Consider the following 26,178-nt stretch of genomic DNA (forward strand, 5'->3'; position numbering starts at 1 on the left):
TGTCCGCCCAGAGGGCAGGTCCTCGCGCAGAACACAGCCGGTACAGAAGCACAAGACACGGACACGAGTGGGGTTGTGCAAAACATCGCTTTATTTCTCGCCCAGCATATTTCTGCGACATTAACATCTCTTGTCACGCTAAAATAAACTCAAGGCTGCATTTTCAATCTGTTCAGCCACCGCTGGGCAAGCCTGTCCATATATTTACAAACTAAAGAGAACATGCGTAAAATGATTATCAGTTCAGTTTATTTTAATTCAAACAATATATTATCATTACACCTGCAGATCTCAATATCTCAATTCAGTAAACTGAAAGTCTTGGATGCACAGTTATAATGGGACGTGCGTTTGATATACACATACATAGATGCATTGTATTAAACAAATAAACTTGAGAAAATGCGAGTGCATTAAACGCAATGGTTAACATATACAGGCATGGATTCAGAAAGCCATAGTCTTCCATTACAGTTTCTCAGGACTCTGAACAACCTTTATACAGCACAAACATACAGCAGGGCAAGAATGAGCATTTTACAAGATACACATTACCGCTTGCCATGCGCCAGTTCCGCCATCAGCATTTTCTGAAGTCAGCGAAAATAAAGCTGCTGTACAGCTTTAGTGTAGAGAAACGAGACACTGAAATCCACAGCGGCGTGGGCTCCTCGCGCGGCCCGGGGGCTCGGGACACTAGCGGACAGACACACGGACAGCGCTGTTAGTCCTACAGCTAACACCTTCAGAAACAGTGGCTATAAATGGTGTATTACTATCTTGTTGTAGCCGATCTCTAGGGCTCCCGCCCCAGTTCGTCCCTCTCCGCCTGGGCTCGAACCCGGGTCTCCGGTGTCACTCAGCAGGGGTCTTGCCGACTGAGCTAAAGAAGACCTTCCCCAACCCGGGCGGCCAAGAATGACAGCTTACAGACAACTTACAGACTGTAAGACTAGTTGTCCCTTTCATACAGCTTTACCTGTTTCTGCTTAAACATATCTGTCCGGAACCGATGGTCTTCCGTTTACTTCCTTCTTTGGTCTGCAAGAGAAAACACGAAGAGGACAACTAGACACGTCTTACAACTCCAAGTCCCGCGCTCAGAGCGCTCCGCATCGCTATACCCCGAGTCCGGGACAGTACCTCCCAGCTCAGCCCGCTGTACCCCGAGTTCGGGACAGTACCGCCCCGAGACCCCAGAGCAAACTGTACCTCGGTCATTCCGCCTGACTTTGGAAAAGAGCACGTGACGTACACTACCTGATGTACAGTATGTGGAACCAGAAAACAGGAATTATTTTTCTCCCGCAAACGTTTATAAAACATCTAAATGCAAATGAGTAACTTATAACGATTAACTAGGCCAATAAACAAACATGATTGTTGACTATATTCCAATATTTCGTTTGGGGTGACCAGTCAGATGTCGTCAGATATTTCGCAGACTGAGGGGACAGTGTGGGGTTTGTCCAAAGCGGAGCGGACTGGCGCGCGCGGTATTGCCCACGGACCGCAGGACGTTCGTGGGAGAATCCGAGGAACCGGCGAGCGTGACAGCCCAGCGAATTTCAGCAGTTTCCGTACCCTTCGACTGAATATTATTTATTGTGAAAACACTTCTGATGCGCGGTTTAACAGTAAATGGTCTAAAACGGCTCCATCTATTAATGCTTTTAAAGTGCAATTCCTTTTTTACTTAAATTCTATTAGAAATGTAAAGAATCAAAAGGCAAGACATATCATGGAAATATGTAAAAAGCTTAATTTTCAGCTTTTATAATTGTTACTTCCTCTGGCTGTGAAGTGTCTATATCTGTATCTTTTTAAATATTTTGTCTGTTTTTTTGTATTTCTGATTTTTAAATAAAACTTTAAAAAGTGTAATTTTTTATTTGGGGCTGAAAAACTGGCTGAGTTTATTATTATTTTTTGTGAAAGTGATTCTTGAGACTAACAGCTGGATTCAGCATTTTCTGAAACATTTTTCACTTCCTTGTGAGCATATTTTCTCAATATCCGGTTAGGGAATCCGGGTTTGTACATAAGTAATAATTTGCAATATTTCTCGCTTAACCGTAAGACATCAGCTATTTTGTAACGGGAACCGCCATGTGTATTTCACAATCCTGAAAAGCACAAGAATCTCAGTTTGTAAAAAAAACAAACATATAATCTGACCTTCTCTTGTAGTGGTGAGGACAGCGTCTCGTTCGGACCTCTGAAAAATAAAAAGAAAACATTTCGTTCTTCCAGCTTGCGAGGCGGCGGGACAGCAGCGAGGCGGTGTCTTATTTTTAGACGTTTATAAACCCTCGACTGGGCCGTTCTCTGCGATTCCTGAATATGTCTGAACGGGTCTGCGCGCCACTTGTGAAGACAAGCTGGGAACCACGGCTGCCTCGACATTTCTCTATCGTTATTGTATAGAGCAGCGGACTGACGGTTCTTCCAGTGGCGCACAGACAGGACGCAAACACCAGTGGGAAAGCAGAGAGCCGGACCTCCCGCGAGGGGCTTGAAGCAGCTGAAAGACTCCGAGCGGCCGCGTTAGGAAACCGTCGGTTTCTGGCTCGGGGACGTGCTGGGACACTGCAGCTCCATGCAGCAGGTGGGCAAAGCTCTGCAGGGCTTGAGAAACAGCAGTTTAACAAGAACTGCAGGGCAGCGTCAGCTCCACTTGAAAGGACACCATCCCTCATCTCCACAGCAGAGAAAAAGCTCACCTTTGCTTTGAAATACTGACAAATGTGGATTTAGCTGTCACAGGGTAGTACAACAGTGTCCCTTCTGAAGTCCCCTGCCAGAAGACAGTGCAGGTTTTGCTGACACTTATGTCCTTTCATACCTAGAAGTCTTCAGTTTCAGAATTAATTCTGGATTGAAAACGTTCACTTTAAAGATGTGCACAAATTATTTGTAATGAAACAAAATGGGACATCGATGGAATGGGGTGAATAATTTAGCAAAGCATTATATGTGAGAGTGCATTTCAAGGACACCCCTTTACCCAAAGAGTTGTGGGAGTGTGGAACAGGCTGCCCAGCCATGCTGTTGAAGCAGATACACTCAAGACACAGCTGGATGAGATCCTGGGTTCAATTAGCTACTAACTACCAAACAGGCCAGAGGGGCTGAAAGGCTCCTCTTGTGTGTAGCTGTTCTTCTGACAACATGTCGGACCTGAGACCTGGCTCACACTGGAATAGGCATCAATGTGATCGGGTGCCATCAGCAGACAGGAGAAGGCAGAGTCGATTAGCTTTTCACACACGTTTCCACCTGAGAGCTTAGTTCAGAGGGGGGCTTGGGAGCAGTGCTTACTGTTGCAGTAGGTAATGGTGATGATGAGGATGAGGAAGAGCAGCCCACAGCCCGCAGACAGTGGGGCCCACACGATGACATCACAGCTCAATGCAAGGTTGCGCTGCACGGCCTTTGGCACTGCAGAGAAGAAAGAACGCAAGTGATTCACGTGTCTAAAACACAGGCTCACCTACTGCTGCTTTGTGACATCCTGACAGTCTTTGAGCACAAGAGTAACAGGAAGCCCAGGGCGAGGAAAGCCATCATCCTGCTCATCCCTGGGCAAGCTGCTGGAGGAGTGACAAGCGTGCAGGAAACCCTCACTGCCGGGACAGATGTACTCAGTGAAGCTCAGCTCTGGTGAAAGTGTTATGACACGATATGTGACGATCTCGTGATTTGGGGTCATGTTACAATGAAAACAAGAATGAAATGAGAATCACATCCTGAGACCAGCTTGCCAAACAAGCAAATGATGAAGAAAAGTAGTTCCAGTAGGACCCCTGCTCCTAAAGGCAGGGGTCACCAAGCATCACATGACCACTGGGTCTTTCATCCTGGTGATAGAGTAATTCATACAAGACAGACAAATATTTAATAACACAACTACACAATTCACAAGAATTACCCTAGGAACAGGTATTCAGATTTCTGTGAGTCTCAGAGCCCTGCCTCCTACAGGCACTGAGAACTCAGAATTCTCTCTCTTATAATCAGAATGCAAAAACTCTTAAAAGAGAGAGAACCTGCATCCTTACCAACAGAGTGGATACTAACAGGAGCTACATCTCTCTCCGAATGGATGCATGCCGATGACTGGGAACCAGTTTCCCTGTGCTAACAAAGGCATAGCTGAAATAAGAGAGGTGTTCATTGCCTGAGGACTCCAAAATCGAGAAAATCACAACTCCCACAGATACGACAGGCAATCCCTTTCTGATAAGGCCCAGGCTCGGGTATTCTTTCAGGGCTCGGGAGACCAGCGCCGAATCTGGTTTCAAGTCTGAACAAGAGGCACAGCTTCTGGCGATGATGATGACGTCTAGGTGTCTATTCTTCTTCCCTGCTCTTGCTTTCTCTTTCCGCTTGTCAGTTCCTGTCTCGGAGCTGTGGTTCATTACTCTCCCGCTGACCTCAGGCCCCACAGCGTCAGTCTTCATCCAGCGGCTCAGTCCACTCAGTGTGTATAGAGGCAGGCTCACTAGGAATGACCCAGTTACTGTTAAATATGAAATACTATTATAGTATAACCGACTTCACAGTGAAGATAACTGACCTGAATAAATGATCACTCTTTGTCTCACAAGTACCTTTTTGTGATGACTTGTCTCAAGACACGAACTGAGTGATGTTTAAATACAGGTGAACCATATACATTATTCTAAATGTTCAGAATAAGGCAATTGAAAGGAGAAGTACAGCTATCCCCCTAGCCACACATGTTTTAAAATTCTTTGTATTTATTGAGGAGAGGAAAGGAAAGAACTTCCCTCCCTAGAAAAGTTCGAATTTAGCTGGTCTGAGTCTGTATCACTGAAATGACTTCTTCCCATTCACAGATACTGTATTAAAATATGTTGCATACAGTTTAAGAGATATTGTGTAGGGCTTGAGATATTTAATTGATTAATCAATAAAAATACTGTCTCTTGTGTCTGTTCTGTCGACACACTGAGTGCAGGACCATGTACCCGTGAGCCTGACTTACACTGCAGGGCCAGGGGTCTGCTGCGCTGCACACCTTCAGAGAAATTCGGTTTACACACACCTCTCACACCTGCCGCTGGTCCTCCAGCAGCTGGGAGAGCTTGCTGCAATGGGTTGCCGAATGCACTGAAAACACGTGGCCCCATTTTTACTCGGGGGCTGTCAGTGCACCTGTCATGACCCCGAGCAGACAAGCAGAGGCAGCTCAGAGCCTCTGGAGGCACCTGGGGGCAGATCTTGGCACTGGAGACGTCTGCAAGCAGACAGAGCTGGTGTCTGCAGACTGTATACATGGGATATACACAGTGAAATTAAAAACTTTCATCAAACAGTGGAATTCGTCTGAGTGATGGTGTTGAGCTCGCTCCCCGCCATATGTCTTATAGATTCATTCTATGTGCAAGCTTGTGAAGCAGTTCATGTTTTTATTGTAAGTAATACCCAGATATCATGTCAAGATGATATCAGGTGGGCAGGTAACTGGTATGCACAATGACCATGCCTGCTGAAAGACATGGCGCCCCCCTGCTGAGGAGGGGGGTACTGCAGCACAGCACCAGCAGGGACCTCCAGCCACAACCTTCCCACAGGGACAATACAGGCTCTTGCTATCCCAGCATGCTCCACTAAGGCTAGTAGTTTCCCTCATGGGACCCTCAACAGTGATCCCTGGGCCTCCCTGCACACAGCTACTGGGGAATCTCAGCCACGAGCCCTGCGCTCAACGCTGCCCCAGCTGCGAGCACCCCAGAGGATGCCTGCATGCTCCTTACTCCTCGTGTCCCAGGACAGTGCTTCCTGGCTGATAGACAAGAGTAACATCTCTCCGGTAACAGAAAATAAACAACATGGCCAACAATTCTACAGCACTGCCTTGAACATCCTACAGAATATACCGTTGTTTCCCTTCGCCTCCACTTGCCAAATCTCAGGTTTTCCACATAGATACAGTAATCAATAGGTGTGAAAGCCCCAGTGATCACAGTGATCTTGTCCTGCTCACAAACAGGCAGCCGACCAACACCGGCCTTGTCATCTGACGAACACTGTGCATCAACCTAGATGGAGGCAGGATCCGCAGCCTCAAAAACACAAAGCTCTCACTCATAATCTCGGAAGCCACTACACAGCTCCAGATCAAGCTTGACGAAGGTCACCAACAACCTTCACCTCGAGCTTCGGGTTTGTTAAAGCACAGGTTGAAATGCACCAATCTTGAAATGAAAAATGGGCCAACAGCCTTTTTCAACACACAACCCCAAGAGTAAATTCCTGCTGCCTGCTGCCAGCTCCACACATGGCAGGCATTGTCCAAGGCTGTCAGGGCGCCCATGGAAATTAAGATGGCTGCCTGGTCGCCATTTTGTCCTCAAGTTTTTAACAGAGGCAGCTGGAAAGCTATGTAAGTAGTAAACTCTGCATTCAGCATCTACTGTACACGAGGACAGGAAATAACTGCAGTGCTTCATAAAACTACAATGCCTTGCCTTGGGTCGTATTTTGCTAAATTAAAAAAGGAAACATACACTTTTGAAACTAAACTTAACTTATTCAAAACTAGAATGTTCAAACTGAAGACTAAGGGAGAGATACATTGCAGTAAATGTCAACAAAAACTAGAAAACAAGACTGAAGAATGTTGATAGCACTCAGAGGCATGAACAATATTTAGTGGAAAGCCCTTGACAGCAGTTATAGGTCTAACTCTCTACTCACCTTGTACACTGGCTGGCTACAGTATTCGCCCATGTGTCTTGGCAGATGTCTCTCTGGTTGCTCAGGGAGTAACTTAATGACAGCAACAGTTTTCAAATCTTTTCATAGATTCTCAAAGGGACTCGAGTCTGGGCTCTGACTTATTCTGACTTATTCTTATTCCGAAGGCACTCCAGCGTAGCTCAGGTCTTGTGCTTTTACATCACTATCCTGCTGAACGGGGAGTTTTCACCACAGTTTGGTCTTCAGGAGACTGAAACAGGTTTTCCTCTAGCATTGACCTTACTCTGCTCCAGCCCTATGAAGCGTGACTGAACCAGCACCGGGAGATTGGCCTAACCCCAACACAGCAGAAGGGAACACTTGGGATTCAGACCACAAAGCTGCAGTTTGCTCTCATCGGACCAGAACACCTTTGGCCAAGCTGTTTTCAGGTGCACTGTTGCACGAGGGATTCCTCAGTGCTTGTGTCCTCCAGCTGCTCCGCCGTACAGCCCAGATGCGACTCCCAGCTCGGACTCTGAAGCTCTCCCAAAGCCGTGTCTGAGCTCTGCAGCCCCGCCAGGCCAGCGGCTCGGTGAGGAGGGACAGTCGGAGTGAGGCGACAGTGCCTGGTGGTACGAAGACACTGTCGCCTTCGTCCAGGGTGAGTACTCTTGGCTAACAGAGACGTCCAGAGACTCCAGGATTTTCCTACCTTTCTCCTGACCTGCCCTTTCCAGCAACCTTGCTCCTGACCTGCTTTGAAACCTCCTGGGTCTTCAGGGCTGAATCTTCAATCTTCGCTTGAAATACCTGAAATTCTCTACCTGACGGGTGTATTTGTTCTGAAACCACGTAAAGCCGTACACCTCCACAACGGTGTGGCTCGTTTAGGTAATTGTGCACCTCAATAAATTCACATTTGCCACAACCAACCAATGATGACTTTTTTTTATCTACTTACTTTTCTTTATTTGTTTTGAACGAGTGGAGAAGGCTGAGTATGTACAGTAACGAATATTAATTGCCGTCATGAGAATTTTGAAGTAGTCAGCTTTAAAACAAAACAAGAAGTGAAAACTGTACAGGGCGCGGCACGCTTCTGCAAGGCTGTGTCACAGCCATCAGAATAGACCCAGTACCGAGGACGACCTCACCTGAGGCCGACGTGTTACACGGCTTGTTCGTGATCAGCGGGCGCGTCGTCTTCTCTGTGGGCTTCGCCTTAGTGGCGGTAGGCGTTTGTTCTAAAAATACAAACGAGTGAAAGAATAAGCCACTTAATAATAATAATAATAATAATAATAATAATAATAATAATAATAATAATATTTATAATTTAGTAATTCTATGATGTTTAATTTATTCTTCGGTATTGCCTTAGAAAACGGGTGCAGTTAAAAGCGCGCCGTGTGAGCAGACCTGGGTCGCAGCTAAATTGATCTGAACTCATTTCATTCCCGTGGATTGTCTTCATCGCTGCGAAATAATTTTGCTCTTTATCTACAGCCGTAGCGCGTTACAGTCTCTCACAGCTGTCTGAAGGGGTAACATTAGAAAATAGTTGGCAGGAACAAATCCCGTTGTTAAGAAAAAGCAGCTTTGTCTTTCGATTCGAGCTAATTAAAGCATTATACTGCACACGATTCAATGAACACAAAGCACAAGAATTTGTAGCGAGCGCTTACCTTTTGCTGAAACTTTCGTCAGAGCCCCTAAACTCAGTCTAGAATTGACGAGCGCGGCGCAGCTGTACAATCCGGTGTCTTCTGCCGACCTGAACTGCTTGATTTCCAGCGTGTACGTCCCCGAACGTTTGTCGGGTGTGAACTTGCTGTTGGTACCTTCAGGCTTTGGTTTCCCCAGACTGTTCACGGCAACCAAGGTGTCGGTGGTCTTGTCTTTGACTCGGAACCAGTACACTGTGGACTCCGAGCCGCTATGGCTCAGTTTGCAGTTGATCTTCACCGAACCCCCCTCTGTTCCAGTTATGGGTTCTTGCGTACAAGTCGCTTTAAATGAGAAAATAAATGTTAAATTTTATACATCGATTCGTACTAAAATAACAGTTTGCTACCCATAACATTTTTTAAAGCATGAACAAGTAGAACAGGATTAAATACTAAACTGCAGAAAACGAAATAAATAGGTTGCTGTGGGGGGGGTATTTTAAAAATATTATTAACATGTTTCTAATCGCGTAAAATCGAACAAAAACACACACACGCATAAAACAGAAACGGGAGAAATGCGTGTTAAATTAATAACACAACCCTGTTTTCAATATAGTTGGGTGCTTACCTCGCCGTGGGGATTCAGGATTTTTTTTTTAATGTAGGTCACTGTGTTTTTATAAATGTTTTCCTAAAACAGACATACTGTCAAAATGCGGCTCTCCCGTCAGCTGTTTTAAACGAAAAATAAAATGACCTCGTTTCGGCACAAATTTGACTGATTCCGTTATTTACGGGATTTTTTTAAAACGTCACCACTGCAGCAGCCCGTGGGCTCTGTGACGACCTGTCTTACGAGCCCAACCCGTCGAGATGCGACGGCAGCGGGAGAAACCGCGCAGCGGTGACGATGTGACCCGTCGGATCCCATTTAAAAACGCACTGTCTCGCTTAAGTTTTTTCTGGATTTTCTTGTGTGTCTTTTTTTTTTTACAATTGTATTCTCACTTAACGATAGATTGCCTTAACTGGTCAAAGAAAACATTTCCCAACAAACTGGGGATGGAGCTCAAAATGACCGAGAGACGCGCTCGTCCTCTGTTGGTTGAACACCTTGCGGTCCGCGGAGCCGCCGCAGCTCCGAATGGGCTGTAGGCGCCTCCATCCCGTGGGATTTCAGGATACAGGAATCCCCCCCAACTCCAGGGCGACCTGAAAACTTTCCCCATAAAAGCGCACAGAGTCAGCTCTTCTCACATCTCCATTAACACCACTAAATAAGAATGGCAAACGTCTGAGGTTGTAGCTGCAGGGCACTGTACTGTACATGTGTAGTATCGTGGCTGGCATGAGGTGTGAGCCCGGCTCTGCGCACATGGAGGTCATTACTCACGCTTCGGATGGAGCAGGAGGCTGCACAGCGCCACGAGTCCGGCCGCCCTCAGCATCGCGACGCACCGGCAGCTCCGCTGGCTCTGAGGCTCGGTCCCGGGGCGCCTCGGTGAAGGGGCTGGGGGGGGTTACTTCTCAGGAAGTGACTCTCGCCCAAGTGTCATCTGGGCGTATGTTTCACTTCTCTACAACCTCTATAATTCACAAAAATAAAAACCAAAATTCACTGCTCACCGCAATGTTTGCAGCTAACTAAAAAAAACGGTACAGCTGTGCAGATGTACAGCACCTATCCCCCAAGACGATTTTAGAGGAAAAGTTTTAACATAAACAGGCGAGCTTACCGGCTCTCTACGGGCTCACTGCCGCCTTAAATCCTTTTTGGAGGAAATCCAGTGTCTGAAGGTCACGTGTAGCCTTTCCTTTTTTCAAGCAGTGTCTAAATTACTTAGTTGAAACAATTCGTTAATGAACCACCTGAGATTATATAAAAACTGGATAAAAAAGCAACTTTCTTTTTTAAAAGAAATAACTTCAGCTTTTAGTTTTGTTTGTCTGGGTCCTTGATTCGCGATGCCCAAGACTAGGAAGTCTAGGATCCTAGACTTCCTCACCAGCAGACCCCAGACTGTCAGGATTGGCAACCTCACCTCCAACACACTCACCCTTAACACCGGTGCCCCTCAAGGCTGTGTGCTCAGCCCACTGCTTTACTCCCTGTTCACCCATGACTGTACCGCCAAGTTCAGCACAAAAACCATCATCAAGTATACTGACGATACCACAGTCGTGGGCCTGATCACTGACAACGATGAGACTGCCTACAGGGAGGAGATAAAACAACTCGCAGACTGGTACCGAACCAACAACCTATGTTTCAGCAAAACCAAAGAGCTGATTTTTGACTTCAGGAGACAAGGAAAAGTCCACTCCCCCATCTACATAGAAGGGTCTGCGGTGGAGATGGTGAATAACTTCAAATTCCTAGGTGTTCACATCTCTAAGGACCTTACATGGACACTGAACACCACCAGTCTCATCAAGAAGGCACAACAGTGGCTGTACTTCCTGAGAAGGCTGTAGAAAATACACCTACATCCACAGATCCTCACCAACTTCTACAGATGTATGGTGGAGATCATACTGACCAGCTGCATCACAGTCTGGTACGGCAACTGCACCGCATCCGACCGTAAGGCACTACAGCGGGTGGTCAAAACTGCCCAACACATCATCGGCAGTGCCTTACCATCCATCCAGGAAATAGACAACACCAGGAGTCTGAAAAAAGCCACCAAAATCATGTCTGACCCCACTCACCCCAGTCATAACTTGTTTATTCCCCTACCATCTGGCAGAAGGTTCCGGTCACTCCAGTCGCACACAACTAGACTCCAAAATAGCCTCTTCCCCAGAGCTGTCAAGTTGGTGACGCCCCCACTCCCTCCCACCATATTATGAGCTCTCCTAACGTCTTCCTGTACCCACAATGACTGTACTCCTACACCACCACACACACATGTAAGCCAATATTGTACTGTCCCCTTGATAGCCCAGTAAAACTGTACCGGTCGTAATAATATTTAATATTTATTAATAAACCATACTATTTTTAACCATACTATTTTTGCAGTGTTCCAAGAATTAACATGCACTGTTTTTGTCCTGTTATATTTTCTCTGTTTGCGGAATTTTGCACAGTTTTGATTACTTGATTACATGTTATTTATGTTATGTTATTACATGTTACTGTTTTTGCTATTGTGTTACTGTCTATTGTCTTATCTTCTGTCCTATTTATATACTGCACCTGAGTGACTAATGAGAAACACTTTTCATTATACTATGCACCTGTGTAAGTTTAATGACAATAAAGTTGAATTGAATTGAATTGAATTGATTCATTGGTGACTCTGAAAAAATCCATTTGCCTGACATTGTCCAGGCCCTCTGACACCTGGAAGAGATTAAGCACATTCCCTGTCACTACTCCTGACCAAGCCTGATCCTGCCCGATCCTGCCTGTCGCCTGGATAATGACTTTGAACCAAGAAACTGCTTTGGTCAGTTTTCCCTGATCTGCATCCTTGAGTTTGGAAAGGTGCTTTGTAAATGAAAGCTTATTATTAAGCTCTTATTGATGATCTGACACCGATCCCTCTCACAGGCAACAGACTTTAAAGATAATTCTCATGCACTGACCGATGTCCCTGAAATCAAGAATGACCAACATGGGTTCAGAACAGGTAGGTCTAGCTGAACTAACATTGGTAAAGTTCTTTGAACAAGCAGGAATAGTAATGGACACACACAGCATGCGATAGATTTACAGAAAATTTTTGATAAAGTTCCTCATGAAAGATTCAAATTAAAGGCAGTAGGCAGCTGGGGGACTGAGTCTGTTTAGATTGAGAATTGTTCAAAAGAATACAGTAGAAGTCAGAGGTGAAAGCTCAAACTGCTGTGATGCAATGGGTGGAGTACCACAGGGATCTGTACTAGGGCCACTGTTCTTACTGATTTATATCAGCGATCTAGGTTCGGGAATCGTTAGTACACTAGTCAAGTTAGCAGTTACCAAGATGGAGTTTATAACAAAAGTTTGGGAGGGATGACAACAACCAAACTTAATCAGCCTCAGCTGTCAGTAATTAGCAATCGCTCCTGACGATCTATTCCTCTCCCAAACGCTATAAATACCTAAGAGATCCCTCCCTCCCTCTTTCTCTCTTTCATGTCTCTTGCATCCCCCCTCCACCCCATCTCCCCCTCTGCAACTGCCCCTTGGTCACCCCACAGGTCTCCTTGTCCCTTGGCCGGGAGGGCAGCCCTCAGCCAAGCAGGTTAAGCCACAAATTCGCTCCATGACGCTTTCATCTTGGGTGTTGTCATTCCTAGTGAAATAGGATTAGATAGCACTTTAGTAAATTCAAAGCCAGACAAACACCAGCCAGGTGATTTTTAACGTAGGCACGTTCAGAGCATTACACTACAAGTGGGTAGCAGAGGTATAGGCTATCAATACAAAATGTGAAACTGAGCTGGAAGAGGCTTCTTATGAAAACTATGGTGTTGATGTTGACACATCATTTACATCTTCTAGACAATGTGGAGAATCGAAAAGGCTGAAAGAATGTTAGGATAGAGAGTGAAAGTGTAGAATTTAAATCAGGGGATGTAGTAATGTTGAAAGAATACTATGCATTAGTAAGATCTCATTTAGAATATGGTTATATTTTAGTCTCCACTGATATTATTGCCCATGTGACTCTGGTGCACCATTAAGAACAGCAGCTGGCATTTACAGTTCATTAAAAACCAGCATCTGTCTGCTCTTGGGCAAGTGGTCCCGCGGCTCCCCGCACAGCCGGGCACATCTGCTGGAAGTGACCCCACCAGGTATTCCACTGGGAATTGGTGTTGGAGGTGGACCGACCCACTTCAGTGATGAACAAAGTTACAAAGACATTACAATCCCAGGCTCGGGTTCTTCACTGCGTCATTTATTTCCGCAATACAGCCTTGATGAAAAAGGTTCTTGTTGCATGTTTTGCAAACCTGTCTCTGCAGATACGGTGGTCTGCAAGCCTCTTAGAGCTGGGCCCCACCAATCAGCTCAGTGCCCTGGTTTCCACACAAACCACAGGCCCGCTTGCAGCCTGCGGCACGAGTGCAGAGCACACGACTGCCGTCTGCCTGGGACCCTGCAGACACCCAGCGCAGCAGAGCCAGAAGGCAGACACAACCGAGAAGGTGTCAATTGTTTCAAAACAACCTAAAAAAAGCATCACGCAGAAAGGCATAAGCTGCCACAGAGCTTGCTGTTCTTTCACTGAAAAAATAGATTATTCTATATTTTAATTCATAGTGCATATTTTGCCATAATGTTTCTAAATGACTATTACTTAGCCCATCACAGCTTACAGACGCTGCCTTTCGAAAAGCACCTCCATTCGACAGAAGAAAGACCAGAGACTAGAAGTACTAGAAATAACAACGACATCCCTGAAGTGCTGGGCGCGACTATCAACTAGATTGTGTTACTTAAGTTGTCGATGGTAAAATAACAAATGACAACAGCAGTTGTTGTTTTCACCACACTAATGATGTATAAAGCTGGGATTCTGTTTCCTGTGGGGGTGCCCTGGTGTCTTCAGAAGGTCGGGAATGAGAGGAGGACATTCACTGAAGGATCTGGTCTGGCCCGAGCCTGAAAGAGCCGTCTCCAGCAGCATGTTCCCAGCTCCCACAGCTGCGGCCATCAGTGTGCTGTTCCTGAGGCGCAGAGGAGAGCAGAGTCTGCGTGCACCACTCCGTCACAGACTGTATCCCCAGAAGTGCTTTAACAGGGAGAGAGGAGTGCTGAGAGTCTGAGTGCACCACTCCGTCACAGACTGTATCCCCAGAAAGAGGGCAGAGGGGAGCTGGAGCCCGCAATCACAGTCTCCCACAGTCATCTTGTCCGAGGGTCTGGCGAGGATGAGGTTTGGGCTCCTGTCTCCAGACGGAACGGGGGTCCCGGGCTGTGGATTCTGTCCTCAAGCGGTTTTCCCCCACTGGCCAGATTAGAAGTGCTGGGATTCTTCCAGCACTCTTCTCCTCCACATGGGGGCCAGAGATGTGGTCCTTGCTTGTGTTGGTCCTCGGAGAGAACAGGAGTTGCTCTGTGGGATGACTCGCAGAGCTCTGGGCGCATGCTCACCATCTCAGTGTTCCCGGTGTGCAGGAGACGGAGCAGGTTGGATATGTTTGCGTTCCCCCCCACCCGAAGCCCAGCTCCGTCCCACGAGAATGAAGGGTCCGACCGCTTGTTCTTCCCTGGTGCTCTAGGTTGATGAACACTCAGTTCCGGGAGGTGAGGGGTGATAAATGTATCATTTGAAAGCAGTAAGATGGGTCTAGACTGGATTGTGGGTTTCTGGTCAGCAAACAGAAAGAGCAACATGCAGCCACTTGTAGGAGCGACCCAGGCTTCACGGCAAGGACACCCTGAGCCAGACTCCCCGCTATGACCCCCTGTAGGAGTGGCAGTAATCTCTGCCCAGATAGAGCAGTAGCCAGCGGCCTCAGAGTGTCCTCAGAGCCAGTGCCCACTATAGCTACCTGTGTAAAGTATAGCTGCCGTCTGAGACAGGATGTGGTCTGATATGAAATTTCACTTTATGTACGCCTACTACTGCACACAATGATTAAAAAAAAACACCACGGTATACATGAAGAGATGGCAAAGTTTTCGCACTTAGGTGCCAAGCAAAAAAACACCTGATATAGTGTTCAGAATGTCCATCCAGGTGTTTGCAGTTTGTGTACTTGTGAAGCTCAAGTTGTTGTTTGCTTTCACCAGTGACCCCTTCTTTCAGGTCTGATGAAAGAGCTTCTCCACCAGGAGGTCTGAGTAGAAATGACGTCGGAATGAGTCACGCCTACGGGTGTTCATACATGAATCTGGAGTTTCTGGGTGCTTCTACCAGAAACGAATAGCACAAAAATATGCCACACCAACCAATAATTGATCAAAACATTTAAATGTAAAAGGACTGTGTTCGCAGTTTCTAACGATTGAAGTTGTAAGTTCGCTTTCCTGTGAAGGCTTTTTCTGTCCAGCACCAGGCGCTGGAGTCCGTGTGACACACACCTCAGGGCGGTGTGAGCAGAGGGCCAGTGCTCAGCAGGAGGCTCCAGTTGAGCTCAGCTGCTCCTTAGCTCGGGTCCTTGAACGTGTGTTTTCCTGTGTCTCGTCTCCGAGCTCGGAAAGCTTTCGGGTGAGTTCACCAAACGCGCCCACTGCTTACAGGTCGATTCGATAACCGAGAACTCGGGGGGTCTCGGCTCGGCAGCTCCAACAACAGCTGTCGTGTCGTGTCGTATGATGGATCGGGGACGGGGGGGGGCTCTTGATTTAACCCTTTGAGAGCTAGTTCAGCGCGAGTCGCTGCAGGAGCAGAACTGAAAACACCTGCAAACACGTCAAGCGCCGTCCCTTGTGTCAGGGTCTGTCGCTCACTGTCATCACTGTCAAACGACAAAACACCCGTCACTTTCAGCCCAGCGAGTCGGCCGGGCTACACATAGCCGGGATAGAGCGCACTTCCACGCCTTCTTTCTCAAGTAACAAGTGACAAGTATTAAATATCTCTTTCAGTCAACTTTACAGACTCCGAATCGTTGGCGAGGAATAACGTCACACCAGGAATAAAGTCAGCTGGTGCCCTTGTGCTGTTCGGGTATAACGTTTTCCGGCATAGCGTTTTTCCGGCAGGTTTACTGTAGCTGCGCTTGACAATACTTACCACGCAAGATCACCTGATTGCTATTTGTATTTTAAGTTACTAAAAACTACGTCATAATTAATTATTATTATGCAAAGGAACAAGTAGAGGTTTATTCCTGCTGAAAAGAGGAGAGAGAAAACACAACGTTTCGGCTGTGGTGCCACAGCCGAAACGTTGTGGTTTCTTTCTTCTCTTTTCAGCAGGAATACACCTTTACTTGTTCCTTTGCAGACTACGCCTGCTGACGCAGCTACCCACCTGAACTAATTATTATGCGGTTTGTGCAGCAGGGGGCAGGGTCGCTCTCCTGGGGCTGTGGCCGCGGTGTTGTTGCACACAGGAGTGACGGCGCCACAGCGCCTCCACGAGGAAACCCGGCCCACGGCCGCCCGCTGTCCCACAGAGCGAGTGTTCCCGCACCGGGACTGGCCGGTGTGCAGATACCGCTGCTTCCGTCACACGCCGCTATATCAGCTGTAGCTCCTGTAGTCCGAGCCTGACTCGACCCACTGCTGGGCCGCTCCTGAAACTGGAAGGTTGCGGGTTCAGACTCCAGGCGCGAATTTGCTTCATCCGACATCGGTCCCACTAAATCCCCGCCAGTGCAACTGAGAGCCGGTTTCTGTGCCTGCGATCATCAATGGAAACAATAAGCCATTAACGGAATTCTGACCCGAGTATTCTGGGTGTATAATTAGCCTGTAAACTGTTGCATGTTAAAGGATTCAAAAGACGAAATGAGCAGCTCTTAAATCAACCGCAGATCACAGAAAGACGCGGCATGCATCTGCCATTCACGTTGATCTATATTTCTGCTGCAATTAAATTTGCAATTGGTTATGATCACGTAAAAACTGAAACTGCCCTGTTATCGGTTTCAATTCAGTTTTTCTTTAATGTTATCAGTGTTTGAAACTAAAACATTTATTTTGGCGGCTCCCAGTCCCGGTTTCACTCCAGCCGAGCAGAAATACCTCAATGGACGCGTATAAGCTGAGTCGGTTTGAAAAAAAGTAATATTTTTAGTAAAGGAAATAAAGAAAGTAAAGTATTTACTGAGTGCAACAAAAGCCCCTCGCTCCGGGGTTGTATTCCGCCGGTGAAATGCCGATAGTGACCAGCCGAGCTGAAACCGGCGGGACGCGGGAATCCTGCTACCGAGCCGGCGAGGTGACGGCCCGAGTCTTCACCGCGCTGTAAGAGCCTGCGCCCACAGGGCTCGGCGGCGGACTCGTCCGGATCTCCTCACGGACAACAGGGCGGCCGTCCAGGCGTTCATCACCGCTTTCTGTGGAGCGGTCCTAGCGTACCAGCCAACCGCTCTTCTGCACAGAGAGGACAACAGCTGAGAACAGAAAAACCTTAGCAAAACAATAGCATATCCGAGCTGTTCTTTCCTAATGGAGTTTGTAACAGGAGTTCGGGAGGGTAGACAGCAACAAGTTCAATCAGACTCAGCTGTCAGTAATGAGCAATTACGCCTGACGTCATTTCCTCTCCTTAAACCGTGCGTGATGCCTTTCTCGCTCCTGTACGTCTTGCCTCCACCCATCTCCGCTCTACAGCCGCTCCTGGCTCACTCCTCGTCCTCTGGCCATGAGGTCAGCCCTCAGCCAGGCGGGTCAAACCAAATTTACACTTTCAGTATACCTAATTTTTGGGTGTAATAATAATAATAACAATAATAATAATAATTGCTAACACTTGTATAGCATTTATATCTGGACACTCCACTCAAAGCGCTTTACAGGTAATGGGGATCCCCTCCACCACCACCAGTGTGCAGCCCCACCTGGATGATGCGATGGCAGCCACAGTGTACCAGTACGCTCCCCACACACCAGCTCTCAGTGGGGAGGAGAGCAGAGTGATGGAGCCAGTTCAGAGATGGGGATTATTAGGAGGCCATGATTAGTAAGGGCCAATGGGAAATTTGGCCAGGACGCCGGGGTTACAACCCTACTCTTTTCGAGAAACGCCCTGGGATTTTTAATGACCACAGAGAGTCAGGACCTCGGTTTTACGTCTCTTCTGAAGGACGTCGCTTGTTTATAGTCTAGTGTCTCCGTCACTATACTGGGGCATTAGGACCCACATGGACCGCAGGGTGAGCGCCCCTTACTGGCCCCACTAACACCTCTTCCAGCAGCAACCTTAGTTTTTCCCAGGAGTCTCCAATCCAGGTACTGGCCAGGCTCACAGCTGCTGAGTTTCAGTGGGCTGCTAGTGGTAAATTGGGTGTAGTTATTCCCAGCGAACTGAATTCACCCAGGAACAGCGGACTCCGCTGTCTGGTCTCGGCCGCACAGTGCCTGTGTGCGTGTGTGTCTTTCCAGCAACCAGACAGTCGGATAAAGAGACTCTGCTGTGGAAGAGCCGTGGGGCAGCTACCCCTGACAGTAACCCTGTTTCACCGCGATATTCATGTTCCACACCCGTGACTGCAAAATCCGTAGAGCCGCGTGTTAATTCTAACCAATAAATATATGTTGTTGTCATCGTAGTATATTCAAATAAAAAAACAATACCAATAAATATTTTTTTTCCACATGCGGTATTAAGACACCAGTCAGGAAACCTCCACACCTGTGAGGAGCGGGCGTACAGTAAATACTGAGCAATGAAGGTTGTGTTTTTTTTTTGACAACCTAAAAAGCATTTTGCGCAGAACGTCTAGCTTTTGTTGTTTTTAAAAACGTGCCGCCGTCTTGTTTTATAATCAAACCGCCCCTGATTTATGGCGACTTCAATCCCCCGGCCTGTTCCATGTTAAACCGCGCAGGCGTGGTACCGGAGGCGCAGGGCTCGACTTCACTCCGAGGAGCAGGGCAAAAGCGCTGAAATCACTCGAATAGCCCCCCGTTGCTCGACAGGAGGCGATCTGTGCGCGATGGAGAGCCGCCGCTGCCGCAATAACATCACATTAGTGGAAATGTGCGGTTGATCATTTCCTTTGCCGTGTCGCTTGCTGCTGTCCTATCCAAGCTGCCCCGCTGTAGGCGTAGTGGCAGATTTTCCGTTGCGCTGTCAGGCTCCTTCAGGTGAGCGGGTTGTGTAATAGTCTTGCTTCAACGAGGGCCGTTTTTTTCCTTTCACGGCAGAAATGTCGTAACTTCACCTTTTGGAAAAAAAGACCAAACAACATGCAGACGGAAATAACATGGCCAAAGACGGGCTCGTCGTCATTTCCTCATGGCCGGTGACACGGGGGTGTTAATATTTCACAACCGCGCCTTCCTTCGCGGGAGAGGCGACGGTCTGACGGCGCCCTGCCAGCCCCTGGTCTTTCCGCGGAGGGCCGACTGCTGCTTCTCCAGCAGACAGTTATTTCACACGTGGGAAGCGTAACGTGAGATTTACAGCTTGCATCCTTCAGAAGGCCTGACGACCCGGGGGGCCCTGCAGCCCTCCTGGATCAGGAGTAATAATCTCCGAGGCTCGCCGGCGCATTTCCTCTCCGCGTGTGCGAGGAAGGAGTCTGCTCGGAGATACTCTCCTTCTCATTATATACACATGTACACCAGGTTTTTCCTCCAGGCACATCGTGCCTTTTAAGACTAGAGGGGACCAGCGCTGCATGTTTGATCAATAAACATGTTGGGCCGTGAAATACAGTCTGCATACGGTCCACATGACCTGTGATGACATGGTCAGCATCTTTGGTGTCAAACAGACGTATTAAAATACCTGAATACAGTCATCAAGGTCACCAGGAGCCCGACTGCACCCAGGAGTCTCATTTCCAAGGGTGTGTGGGCAGGTCTAGCCTCCTTTCAGCCCTTGAAGGGTGTGGGTCTGGACTGGGTCAGAGAACAGTGACCCCCTGTACAGCTGCACGTGCATCACCCTGCTTGGAGTCGGAGCTGTCCTCAGACAGGCTGCGGACGCTGGGAGTCTCTGAGAGACGCAGGGGAAGTGCTGTAGAAAAGGATTTATTTTAATAACGTGAAGCTTGAGCAGAACACAAACTGTTCAGCCGATGAGGCTGTGAGCTGCAGCTGTGCTGAGTGACGAGACTCATGAGCAGCACGGCTGTGCAGCATCACGTTGCCCTCGGTGTCAAATCAGGTTCGTGTGGACAGCGGGAATATTTTTTTTTCTTCTAAAGCTTAATAGTTAAAAACACAAACTAAAGGTGGTTTTGTGCCCCTGTCTTCTGTGCGAGGAGAAGAGCTGGAGATGTCAGCGTGTTTCCTGGCAGGGGGTGAGGACTGATGCACGACTGTGATCAGCAGCAGGTCTCGCAGCCCACGGGTACAGACCCCGAGAGAGCAGCCACAGAGCAACAGCATTTCAGCAACACAGACACCTGAGATTCAGCCCAGTGCTCTCCTGTAAGTCTGCACCACACCACAGCCCAGAGGAGCAGGTCAGACCACGAGAGCAGACGAGGGCACCATTCAGAACAGCTGGACTGTTGGACAGTTAGTAAATAATCTCAGTGTCTCATCCGGCTGTTCCCTGAAAGAACCCAGGGTCTCGGCTTCAACAACATGGCTGGACAGTTTGTTCCATACTCCCACCACCCTTTGTGTAAGGAAATACCTCCTGTCCTCAGTTTTCAATCAACTCCCACATAGTTTCCAGTGGGGGTCCTCTGGCTCATGACACACACAATCAAAACTAGAGTTGTGAAAACAGTTCAGCTTCTGAAAGCTCGGGCAGAGAAAACAGAGAAAGAGCTGTAGCAGCAAAAAAAAAACACTCATTCAATGAGTAACAATATCTGTGCAGTTACTAGCACCACCTACTGGTCCATCTATACCACTTACAGTAGTAACCTGGTTTCCCTTAGAAGGACAGTTCCTCTTTCCTTTCCTGCCTGTTTGAAGCAGGTGTTCATGTTATAGACTTGCCCCAGGCCCTCCTGCTGCAGTGTGTCGGTTCTCGGGGATCTGCCTGAGCACGTTTGGCAAGTGGCTCTGACCAGGAGCTGGCAGCTGTACCCCCAGTGCTCCGCTGTACCCCCAGTGCACTGCTTGGCCTACATCTCAGAGGCTTCCTACTGACTTGGAAGCAATCAGACAACTTGTATTACTGAACTGGGGGCAGACGGCACCTCTATCCTCTTCCTACTGTAAATGTCAGAGTCCTTAAGCCTGGAAAGGGATACCCCCCCACAGTTCCACTGATCAGCCTTATATGATGTGCCCCAACCCCCTTCACCCGTGAAAAGCCCTTTATCTGTTGTCACAATTGTATTCATTCATATCATTCTTTTATTTGTTTTATTCCAGTGTGTCTGTCTGGGTTCACCTGCCCAAGATTTAGTTTCCTCCACTCGGTGAGGTGGTGAGATACTCAAATCAGTCAGATTCTGGCCTTCGTGTTTTGCAGTGAAGGCTCCATCTTTAGGAGCTGGGTCCAAGGGGGACCCTGGGGGGGCCGCTCACCGAGACGCTGCGGCTGGGGCCTCTCGCTATGAATCAGCCCTTTCGGTTTCCCCTGACTTGTGAACATCTGCCAGGTGGCGTGAAGGCCTGCGTCACCCGCTCCCGAGCTGACTCGCGCTCCCGCCCAGGGCTCTCTGTTTCAGTCAGCGCTGGATCCTCCGGGCCTTCCTGCCAGCTGGGGACTCCCGGCCCCCCGACAGAGGCGAGCGCCGCCGCGCTCCTGCACGGGGGAGATCAGTCTGCACTACGGCCTCGCTGGAGTCGCGCTGCACCGGCTGAGGGGGCGCCCGAGGATCCGGCCCACAGCCGCTCACTTGGGAATCTTCTCCGCAGCTTCACCGAGCACTTCAGCCCCTCATCTACAGCCCCCCTCGCCTCCTGCTCCAGTTCTGCGCTTTTCGCTCCGTCTGACGGGCTGAGGCTGACGGCATTTCTTCAGGTCCACCGTTCTCAGGCAGCTTCTTCACGAAATGAATCATTACAGGAAATGGTTTGAGATCGAATTTCTTTTAATAAATGTGTTGTTACTTAAATGCTACAGATACCTTATGAAATGTTTTTGTCCTTGAATAATGTGATAGCTAAAGGATCAGTTAAACATTGGTCTGTTTACTTGTAGGCTGTGAGGTAGGATGGTGTCTCTCGTTGCTGCCTTACAGATCTTAGGTCTTGGGTTCTGTTATAGACTGGGAGCACTGTCTGCGTGGAGGCTGTAGATAATGTCAGTCCTTGCTCCGGTTTTCCTCCACCTCCAAGAGGTACTCCAGTGGGATGAAGTGGTTTCTCTGAATCGTCCCTGTCTGCTTGTGTGTGCATCCTCTCCTCTCCAGGGTGCAATCCCAGGAATATCCAGGTTCCTGCTAATGGATAGATGCATAATATATCCACAATTTGCACTGAAGCTGCAACTGTGGGAGTCTTCCTGATACAGACTGAGAGATGATGATTTGAAACTGCTGAAGAATTTCATTAGTAAGGTAGAGGTGGGTGTCTTCCAGTTCATTCTTTCCTGTAGAGAGGAGAGTGAATGAATGGTTGGAGAGGATTGTTTCTGGCACGTCAGAGAGCAGAAGTGGTCGGTTTTAATAGTTATATTCTCTCCCTCCTTGCTGAAATTAGAGAACAAGAGCTGCAGTCTTCCACCTGCTACTGAAGACACCCGGCTGTGGTCCCACGACTCGGGAGAAGGCAGGGAGATCGCCCTCGCCGCGGTACTGGCCTGCCAGGAGATAAGGAAGAGACTGCTTGAGCTGAGCACCATCCCTGGAGGAGGCCCTCAGGGGTTGTAGTCAGGCAGTAGATGCTGATCAGGTTCAGAAGAAGATCGGCTTAGACAGTGAAACCAAGGGGAATGCCTCAATCGGACTCTGCCGTGATCGTGTGAAGCTCACAGACGCCGACCTAAGGTCAATAAAAAGCAATCACTTCCAGAGCTGACATTCACATTTTCACATCCTCCTGTTAGGTTCTTATCCTTTCCTCACCTGTCGCCAGAGCCTCCCCGCTGCACGTGCTCTCCAGATGTGCTGCTCTTGAAGGGCAGGCCGCTCCTTCCAGATGTGCGAGCTCCCAGCTGGAGAGCCAGCAGCTGATGCACAGTGGTTCAACACCGGGAGTGATCAAGGCCGCTGTAGAGGTGAGGCTGAACATTGGGTATATAATTCTGATGGGTCTTATGTTATTATATTGAATGTTATTACAGATTATATTGTGAATTTGATTAAATTAGATATTATTCTGTGAAAACACATCTGAAAGAGAACATTTTTAATTAAATTTAATGAAATCTTAATGTAAGTTCTTAGATGTTTTTCCATTTTTATGGCTGATACTACTTAGTTATTATTTAATAAATTAACCTCATCTAAAGGCAATTTTAATCAGACAGATATCACGGCATTTGTTTGGCACAAAATTCCACAAACACATCAGTGAAGTGAAATTTTATAAAAGATAAAATTTAGTTGTTTTTTTTAATTACTTGATAAAGTTTCTAAATGTCTCATTTTAAATCAGTCCCCAGGCTGCTTGTGAAAGACTAAGATAACAACAGTTCGATCGTTTCAGTTTAAGAAAAGCAGGCAGATCATTATGAAAAAGACTGAACAGAACTCTAAGCCCTGGTTTCCTTTGTAAAGGAAATGACACCTGTGACACAGTAGACTTTACATGCCTGTGGCGCAAGTCTTTAAAAGGAATCATGGCCTCAGTATCTGTGTTACCGACAGTGGCAGTAAGACACTGCTCATCTCAGCCCCACTGCTGGAAACTGTCCAGACCTGAGCCTTCAGAGTCACAGCAAAGCTCTGCGGCTTCGTACCTTCAATCAAAAATACTTCTCAGACGTGGGAAACTATTACTTTAGGTATTTTATTTAACTTTTATTTTTGGACACCTCAGCAAAAAAGAATAAATCAATAGCAAAATCATTAATTGAATCAAGTGCAACTATATATATATATCAGCAGGGTAGAAAAGTCAGCTGAAAGATTTGACTAATATTGTCTGGACTCAGAAATGAACCTGCAAGGAGGACTCACTGTGGAGCTGAGCTGCCTCAAAATGTGTTACCATTTGACAAATTCCATAATTATTGACATATAATATATTCTATATATTATTAATATATTCCACTCCAATTATTATTATTATTATTATTATTATTATTATTATTATTTTAATCAACATACAGGTAGTCATTTAAAAATCACATTTATGGCACAGTAATTTAATTAGTCACATGTAATATTTCGACATTCTTATTTCCATACTGTAATTGTAAACTAAGCTTTTTAATTATAAAATTAAAATCAGTGGTCAAAACACCAAGTCCACTCAGAATTGATTTGAGCTGATTTTCAAAAACAATTATAATGAGTTTATTAACACTGGTGCTCAAAATCTGCTGTTTATTGATCAGCTAGTTAGTGTTAATCTTCACATACTGTAAGTCTTTTTTTAATCTGGAATTCGTTTAAAATGTTTTGTTAATATTCCTGCAGCTACTACAAGTCATCACAATGTTTTATGTAAACGGAAAATAGTGGTCCATATTATTACACTTTTTTTCTACATAATTCTTGACTGGAGATTTCTTAAAACACGACGATGAAACTTGATGGTCACGACGGCGGCGTGTCCGGATGCGGAAGGTGCTGGCGAGGGGGTATTATTTATAAAACAACGCGACAGAAACGGCTCCGACAGTCCTGGAGGTTCATTTTGGTGAAACTGCGGCGAGTGTCTGTTCCACAGCGGCGATGTCGCTGTGTTTAATTTAATAATTAACTTTAATTATTTAATAGTTTCATCATTATTATTAAATAATTAATTATTTAGTTTAATTCGACTATCATGGAATTCAATTTTTTTAAACCGTTTGTTTTTAAACGATAACAAACTTCATTGAAAAAAAACACAACCTTTAATTTTAGAAGATGAATTGTTTAAGAAAAGTCTACCGCAGCATCTGTGTGATTCCAAACCGTCTGCCGGTTCTGACTCGTGCAGTAGCTCTTGTAACTCGAACGGGAGAACTGGGGTCTTACAGCTCTGCCATGTCAGACGTGTTGAAGTCTCTTCTCTCACAGCCCTCCCGGTTCTCTGCACCCGGAGCGCACAGACGAGCACAGCGCAGGCGAGAAGCCCTTCCCTGCGCCTCTCAGTGCTCAGTGTAACAGCGCGCTACAGAGCGGCTCTCCAGCCTGGTACAGCCCCGCACCGGGCCACACTGCCCCAGACACCAGCTCCGAGCTGGAACATACCGATACTGATACATACTCACACCTGAAGAAGGCTCCACTGCCGAAACTGCCTTTCTTCTCTTTTCAGCCTGGAATAAACCTTTACTTGTTCCTTTGCAGACCGATACTGTGTGGGGCTAGTATATGGCTAATAAGGTAATCTTATCTTATAGATCTTATCTTAGTGGAATGGGTGCAAATAGACTGATATGCGATGGGTTTATAAACAGTGCTAAGTGTACAAAACGATGTGCTGTATGAATGCAAGTTCTATAGACAGCTTCACATCTGTCGGAAAGGTTACTGTACACTACATGTTAAACATGGTTAAACCCTGACAGTGTAAGAACTGTGGGCCCAACTCTTCTGAATAAAGTTCAGATAAGATATGTATCTCAGGAGAGGCACCGCAGTGTTGCTGACAGAACAAGACCCGAGGTCACGCTGCTGCACCCGGACTGAAGGGCCGCTCGGAGCCGGGCTGGCGACTGGCGAGTGCACAGCTCAGCGGCAGGGATCCCCACGCCGCGACCGGCACCCGGAATGGAACCCCAGTGGTCAAAACACGGTTTAAAGTGGTCATTTGTGGTGGCAGAACGAACTTGGAAATAATAGAAATAAATTCATTGAAAATGAAGAGCGTGTTTTTTTCCTCCTCTATATTTCCGTTTGTTTCTCGTGTGTTGTATGGACGTTGCCTCTTTAAAGCGATGTGCGGTGCAAAGCAGGTCAGGGACTGAGCCCAGGGGCTCAGCGCCGGACACACCCAGAGCTGCCGGGCGAAATGACTTGGCCATCTCGACTCTTTCCAGCGCACCGAGGCCGACCGTCTGCACTGCGGCTCGGGGAGAGAAGTCTCTAATGAGCCACACTCCACACTCCGGATCCGCGGGAGGTCTTGTTTTCGTGCGTGTGCGGGGGGCGTCTTTTCTGAGAAGCGTGCAGGGGGCGACGGCTCCATGTCTGCCCTACATACGGCTCACCGCAGTGGAGCCGA

The 26,178-nt window shown here is 47.3% G+C and overlaps 1 protein-coding gene and 1 long non-coding RNA gene across 3 annotated transcripts; one reads left to right on the forward strand and one right to left on the reverse strand.

Annotated features, from left to right (window-relative positions):
* Positions 1–68: 68 nt before the first annotated feature.
* cd8a (CD8a molecule) lies at positions 69–9,940 on the reverse strand. 2 transcript variants are annotated; one of them, XM_069187561.1, is made up of 7 exons: positions 9,775–9,919; positions 8,397–8,720; positions 7,866–7,955; positions 3,322–3,441; positions 2,179–2,218; positions 980–1,041; positions 69–696 (listed from the first exon to the last, which is right to left on the reverse strand). In XM_069187561.1, the coding sequence occupies exons 1-6, from the start codon at positions 9,827–9,829 to the stop codon at positions 990–992; spliced, it is 681 nt and encodes a 226-aa protein (XP_069043662.1). In that variant the 5' UTR covers positions 9,830–9,919; the 3' UTR covers positions 69–696; positions 980–989. The 2 variants fall into 2 exon arrangements, with proteins under 2 accessions (XP_069043662.1, XP_069043663.1); XM_069187562.1 differs by lacking the exon at positions 3,322–3,441 and having other exon boundaries at positions 9,775–9,940.
* Positions 9,941–22,009: 12,069 nt separating this feature from the next.
* Positions 22,010–25,818, forward strand: LOC107079034 (uncharacterized). The gene is made up of 3 exons (XR_001480013.2): positions 22,010–22,421; positions 22,558–23,074; positions 25,581–25,818. It is a non-coding gene; the product is annotated as an uncharacterized lncRNA (long non-coding RNA).
* The last annotated feature ends 360 nt before the right edge of the window (positions 25,819–26,178 follow it).

This window comes from Lepisosteus oculatus, chromosome 3, assembly GCF_040954835.1.
Source record: "Lepisosteus oculatus isolate fLepOcu1 chromosome 3, fLepOcu1.hap2, whole genome shotgun sequence".
NCBI classification, from domain to species: Eukaryota; Metazoa; Chordata; class Actinopteri; order Semionotiformes; family Lepisosteidae; genus Lepisosteus; species Lepisosteus oculatus.

Coding starts and splice junctions, on each gene's coding strand:
- cd8a (XM_069187561.1), bottom strand. CDS start 9,829: ATGCTGAGGGCGGCCGGACTCGTGGCGCTGTGCAGCCTCCTGCTCCAT. Junction 8,721..9,774: donor CCTCCTGCTCCATCCGAAGC/GTGAGTAATGAC, acceptor TCTCATTTAAAG/CGACTTGTACGCAAGAACCC. Junction 1,042..2,178: donor CCTCACCACTACAAGAGAAG/GTCAGATTATAT, acceptor TTTCTCTTGCAG/ACCAAAGAAGGAAGTAAACG.